The sequence below is a fragment of the Galeopterus variegatus genome, unplaced genomic scaffold (genome assembly GCF_000696425.1).
Source record: "Galeopterus variegatus unplaced genomic scaffold, G_variegatus-3.0.2 Scaffold1229, whole genome shotgun sequence".
NCBI lineage: Eukaryota > Metazoa > Chordata > Mammalia > Dermoptera > Cynocephalidae > Galeopterus > Galeopterus variegatus.
This window is the reverse complement of record NW_007727340.1, coordinates 80,108-86,717: the sequence shown is the minus strand read 5'-3', so window position 1 is coordinate 86,717 and position 6,610 is coordinate 80,108. Positions and strand designations below refer to the sequence as shown.

At 39.3% G+C, this 6,610-nt stretch overlaps 1 protein-coding gene across 2 annotated transcripts in view; it reads left to right on the top strand.

Annotated features, from left to right (window-relative positions):
- The window catches only part of ADHFE1 (alcohol dehydrogenase, iron containing, 1), a 31,294-nt gene that overhangs the window by 4,103 nt on the left and 20,581 nt on the right, over positions 1–6,610 (top strand). For both annotated transcript variants that reach the window (XM_008575730.1, XM_008575729.1), the window contains exons 3-8: positions 290–336; positions 1,612–1,665; positions 1,839–1,993; positions 2,146–2,342; positions 4,250–4,327; positions 5,607–5,712. In XM_008575730.1, the coding sequence (XP_008573952.1) occupies positions 1,612–1,665; positions 1,839–1,993; positions 2,146–2,342; positions 4,250–4,327; positions 5,607–5,712 (590 nt within the window). In that variant the 5' untranslated portion in view covers positions 290–336. The remainder of the gene's footprint in view (positions 1–289; positions 337–1,611; positions 1,666–1,838; positions 1,994–2,145; positions 2,343–4,249; positions 4,328–5,606; positions 5,713–6,610) is intronic.

The following is a 6,610-nucleotide window of genomic DNA, read 5'->3' as shown; positions in this document are numbered from 1 at the left end:
TTGTTCTCTAAAAATAACCCAATTCTAGACTCTAAAGGATTTTTATACGTTATATTTTCGAAAATGAATTTACTTCAACAGAGAAAACATTTTTTAAAACTTTATTTTCACAAAATCGGCATTAAGTTAGCATTATTCTCTCTTAAAATGTAGGTTTTAATTTTAATTTGAGGTGCAACAATGAAATCTGAAAAATACATTTTAGATAAGGCTTCAAGGAGATGCTTATGTTCACTGCTGTAATTTACTGTTAAATAACAATATTTATGCTTTATTTCTACATTTCTAGCTCCTGGATTTTCACCTTCTGGGAAAACAACAGAGTATGCCTTTGAGGTAGATTTAATCCATTCTTTCTTTTATGAATGACCTGAAAAAAATACAACTAGAGTATTTTGCTAATGCATTATTATTTCATTTGAAATCCATTATCAATTCATGTTCCATAATCTCTATTTGATCAGCCCTATCTAGCAAAGTACTTTGTTGAGATAATAGAATATAAATCTTCTGAGAACATGAGTCATGTTTGGAACACTGTTTTCTGTATAGCCATTAAAATAGGATAAACCTCCAGTTCCACAAATTCTCCAACTTATGTATGTTAAATCTTTAGTTTTGAAATTATAACAGTCCCAAAAGAGGTCAAAGTAATCTGCTGAAGCAAATGTAAAGGAGCAATTAATCCTGATGCATTTTTAATCACACTATAATTACTTGTAACTATTTGTTTAAATCCCTGTCTCCTCCTAGTCCAGGAGTCATAAATTGAAATGTCACCAGGGGCTGACAGTTAACCAACCCATGAACAGGCTGGGTGAGGCCAGTGCTGAGTTCACAGAGCACAGGTCCCATCTGAAGGATGTGCCCCCTGACCCCTTTGATTGCGGCCACATGGGAATGCAGTCCCGGTGTTGACAGATTATTCAAGAGAGAACAATATCCAGATGGTTTTATTGAATTTTTTTATCCTGATTTTTAAGAGTTATTAGCCAATTCATTAAAGAAATGTAAACATAACATGGATCAAACAAAATATGTATTGGGACCAAAAGTGACCCATCATCCATCAGTATAAAAGCTCTTTTCTCAGCTGTAAACTTCATGAGGTCATGTTTCTCTTATTCATAGTCAAGTTACCAGAGCCTAGGACAGTGCCTGGAACATAGCAGACACTTGGAAGCGTTGGTTGGGTGGGAGGATGGATGGATATGTGGATGCATGCATGCAAGGGTGGTTGGAAGGATGGATGGTCAGTCGCATGAGTGAATGAAGAGACAAAAAAGAAATGGAGATAACATTTGAATCAGAAAGTACAAAATTTGAGAATTGATTTAGGTGTGGCGGTGAAGGAAGGCAGGCATTTGAAGCTGAGGGAACTACTTAGAATTTATGATGTCTTTTGGAAAAGATAAGTAATTCCGGTATGACCAGAGCCAAGGTTTTCTTACGGAAGTGTGGTGAGTGTGAGGCCAGATGGGGGGTGACCTACAAGACCATGCTAAGGAGTATATGCTTTATTCTCTAAACAATGATGAACCATTTTAGGTTATTAGAAATGGAGTGGCCAACTCTCTAATGCACCCTACACCTAATTTTTTTTTTTTTCAGATGGCTGTTTCACATATCAGATATGGAGCAGGAGTATCAAAGGAAGTGGGCATGGCAAGTATTTGGGATGACTACAGTCTCTTAGTGTAAATGTCACATATCTTGTAAAACAAGCACTGACAACAATCACATCCTTTGTTTTTAAAAATGTACAACTTTAAGTTTGCCCAAAGAGTCTATTATAGTTCTAATGCTATCAAACCGAACAATTATTTTTTTTATTGTAGGACCTACAAAACATGGGGGCTAAAAACGTTTGCTTGATGACAGACAAGAACCTCTCCCAGCTCCCTCCTGTGCAAGTAGTTATGGATTCCCTAGTGAAGAATGACATCGACTTTAAGTTTTATGACAATGTGAGGGTGGAACCAACAGATTCTAGGTATTCCTGTATTGTTGTTGTCATTGACTTTAAGCAGAAGTCAACACATATATCACTGTGGTTTAAAACTTGCCCCAAGCCTTATTTAATGGCACAGAAATTTATTTCTAAAAAAAACCCAACATGATGGTTTTTATTTTCCCTTTTCCAAGCTTCATGGATGCTATTGAGTTTGCCAAAAAGGGAGCTTTTGATGCCTACGTTGCTGTGGGTGGTGGCTCTACCATGGACACCTGTAAAGCTGCTAATCTGTATGCATCCAGCCCTCACTCTGATTTCCTAGATTATGTCAACGCCCCCATCGGGAAGGGACAGCCTGTGACTGTGCCTCTTAAGCCTCTGATTGCAGGTGAAGACCCTTTGTTTGTTTATTTTATTTTGCAATTGGCAAAAGGCCTTAAGAAAGATGCAAGCCAGTAATTTCAGGCTATATATTTCTAAAACTTTCTGATTTATTCATTTCAAATGAATGCCTTGTTTGAAGACCAAAACAGATAGCAATTGATTCATTTTAAAATTCTGATGCACGTTATTGCACAGATAGAGACAATTTGGGTCAGCGGTAGGAAAGTTAGCAGATTTCAGCTATAGAGTCACTAAGTAGAGGAGAGGGATGTCCTCATTTACTTATGAGTAGGTCCCTCTGTTAGCAGGTTTGTCCTCTAAACCTCTTTCTGTTTTGTCCCATTTGCCAGCCACTATGGAGTATAAGGATAATGTTCACTGTTGTTTTTCTGGTGTTAACTCAACCCTTTCTTCCATACAATTGCTTCTGCAGCTGACCTCAGGCTTTGTCTCTTCCCTGGGACATGTGGCCAGCATGGCCATGTCACTCTGGTCAGCATCTGCTATGGCTGCCCAGAGCACAAATACGCAAATCCAAATTGGAATAGCTTGTTTGTTCCTTAGCAACCTTGGAACTTTCCAGGATTTTCTTCCCTTCCATTTTTATGGCTGCTAGCATATTACTGTTTAAAGTTTTATAGCTAAAATGCAGTCATTGGTAACTGGAAAATATCTTCAGTTTAAAGTCTCGTCCTCTCTTCTCTCCCCTCCCACCCCATTGTGAGCGGGCCTTGTGATGGGGTCCGAGTGAGTCGGTGGCAGATGAACTGCTTTGACATGAATGAGGACTCAGCAGGGAGTAGCATAATTGGTGTCTGGCAAATGGAACCCTCTGGTGAAACTGTGTCAGCATCACACAGAGGGGTGATTAGTAAAGTTTAGAAACTTGACAGAACTACAGAACCACAGAGCCCAGCAAAGGCAGAGCATTACTGTGCTTGCTGCCAAGAGGCAATAAAGATGTCTTTCAGAGATGGCGAATATGAGTTTTCTTATCAGAGATGCTGAGCAGCCTGCATTTGAATACTCAGCCACAGCTGCTGAAGCTCTGGTGCCAGAGGAGCCTGAGGTTCCCAGAACTCATGGCTCTTAATACAGACACAGACATCACACATACATATGATTAGTAAACATATATGTTGATGCAGACACAGACATCATGCATGTATGTTAACACATACAGAGATCACATATTAGACATACATGCATGTCAATGCAGACAGACACCATATATATTAAGCACACATGTTCATACAGATACAGATGCCATAAACATTAAACACATGTATGTAGATGTACATACATGTCAGTGCAGACATGGACATCATACATGCATGTTAGCATAGAGCCATATATCACACATTAAATGCACATGCATGTTAATGCAGACACCATACATATTAAACATATGTGTTCATGCAATGCCAGGCAACATACATATTAAACACGCATACATGTTAAACATACATATATGTTGGTGCAGGCATGTAATCATATATGCATGTTAATGTAGATACAGAGATCACATACATATTAAACACACATTCATGTTAATATAGACACAAACATCATACATGTTAAGCATATGCATGCATTAATGCAGTTGCAGACATCAACATACATGCAGACAATACATGTACACTAATACAGATAGAGACCTCATACATGCATGTTAATGCAGGCACTGGTGTCATACACATTAGACTTATGTACATGTTAATACAGACACAGACTTTATACATTTTAGACTTAGATACATGTTACTGAAGATACAGATGTCAAGTGAGCAACAGGGTCAGCAAAGCTTCCTTTTCCTTCTCTAACTTTGCTCCTTATTCCAAAGTCTGAGTTAAATATCTCCACTGACCTTTACTTAGATGCTTCATTAAAATTTATATTATTTTGTTCAAGTCCCAACTACCTCTGGAACTGGGAGTGAAACTACTGGGATTGCTGTTTTTGACTACCAAAACTTGAAAGTAAAAACTGGTAAGAACTTTGTCCATAGATTTTTTTTAAGCTCTCTCTTACCTTTCAACCCCATCCCCTTTCCTTTAATCCTAATATTTTAAAATCGAGGAGTTATGGAGTTGAGGAAAGAGTATGTGCATATACACATTGTCTTTCTTTTTCCAAGTACATATAAAAATATGAAACAGCCTGTTAAACTTCTTTTTGAGAATTACCTACAAAAGCATATTGAAATGCCATGAATCTTAACTGGCTTTTTTTCTGCCCAAATTACTGACTGTACTTGTATATCAATGATAAATGAGTGTTTCCTTTCTCCAACATCTTTTTACATTTTAATTCAAGTTTATTGAGATGTGATTTTTATACAATAAAATGCACACAATTTTATGCCCATGTAACCACCACCCCAATCAAGATATAAAACATTCCCATCACTCCAGAAAGTTCCCTCATGCTCCATCCCAGCCAGACTTTCCAGCCCTATCTCCAGGTAATCTGTGTTCTGCTTTCTGTCATTTTAGTTATTTTTATCCTATCTTCTTCTCTGTCTCTTACTGACTCTTAGCTAATGTGGTAGAAATATCCCTCTCCTTGAGTCTGGCTCAGTATCCTCCTTCCAGGCTTTTGTAGCAGAATAAATTAGCATTCAATTGCACATCCGTAGTAACTTCTCTTTTTGAAATAAAATTGCATTATCCTTTGACATTTTAAAAGATAATAATAGTAACCAACACTTAAATTCTACCTTACAGTTTTAAAAAGATTTTTGCGTAATATTACCTCATTTGATCCTTTAACAGCTCTGTGAGGGATGGAGGCCCTATGTTAGTACGATCTAATCATACAGAGAACTCAGAGAGGTTAAGGGACTTGTCCGAAGACACAGAGTAAGTTGCAGAGGAAGGACCAATGGTGTGCTAGTAAACCAGCTCTCTGGAATTTAAGAATAAAAAAAATAAGCCCTGATTTGTAGTGTTTGCCAATTTTTGTGTTGTAAATATTCCCACCATGGCCAATGATGTCACCCATTCAGGAGCTGGGGAGAGATGCATACAGTTGGCTCTTGGGAACCAGCAGGAGCCAGCTTCTGCACTCCACTGAAAATTCCAGGTTTCTGACTCCAGATCTCTTTCCACAGCTCCTTGCTGCCTCCCTACATGAGAACGAACTTATCTCATTTTTTAAAATTTCTTTTTACCTCATTTTTTCAATGGTGATTTATTATCCTAAAGTTATCATTTTTTTTTAAATGGTGCCCATACCTTTAGCCTCCATTGAAAATCCTATGTTTTAGGTATTGCTTCACGAGCCATCAGACCCACACTGGGACTGATCGATCCTCTGCACACCCTCTACCTTCCAGACCGGGTGGTCGCCAACAGTGGCTTTGATGTGCTTTGGTAGGTACCGGTGCCACTAGAGGCACTTTTTCAGTACTGGGCCTGTTGCTCAAAGCACTACACCCTCTACCTTCCAGACCGGGTGGTCGCCAACAGTGGCTTTGATGTGCTTTGGTAGGTACGGGTGCCACTAGAGGCACTTTTTCAGTACTGGGCCTGTTGCTCAAAGCACTTGATAAGCATTCATTGATTAGTATTCCACAACACCGCTAGCTTTGGCTGTCATTATCCCCTTTTCTAGGTGAAAACATTGAAACTGTAAAGGTTGGTGACTGGGTGAGGTCCGGTGTCAGCCATGAACCTGCTGTTCAGGACGGGGTCACCCCAGCCATGTTCACCATATGCCAAACTACCCTGGTTCATTCACTCACATATGCACATTTTTTCACATTTTAACATCTCTGAATCAGGATATATCTTAAAATCACAGCATGGCAGTCTGTTTTTTCTCCTCAGTGGTACATTTTTAAAAATGGTATATCTTATAATGCATAGCATCTTAAATTTAATGAAATCTGGTCATTCTCTTGATCACCCACACCATACATTTTCTCTTCCTGAGTCCCCTAGCTCAGCAAGTAGCAGGACTCAATATGAACTTCTCCCTTCTCTCATGCCCACACCCAGCCAGCAGATCCTATCTCTTGTCCTGCTTGAATCTGTCTTATATCTGCTCCCCCTTCTCAAATTTTGTTGCTCCTGCCTTGGTTCAGTCCTGCTCCATCTCTCACCTGGACTGTCGCAGTAGTCTCCTGATCGGCCTCACTGTCCATTGTCCTTCCATCCACCCTCCATGCTGGCCTTAATGAGCACACAAGTGCACATGCACGCACACACACACTGCTCTACCTTAGAGTCTCTCAGTGGTTTCCCATGACTGCTGTCCAAAGGCCAAACT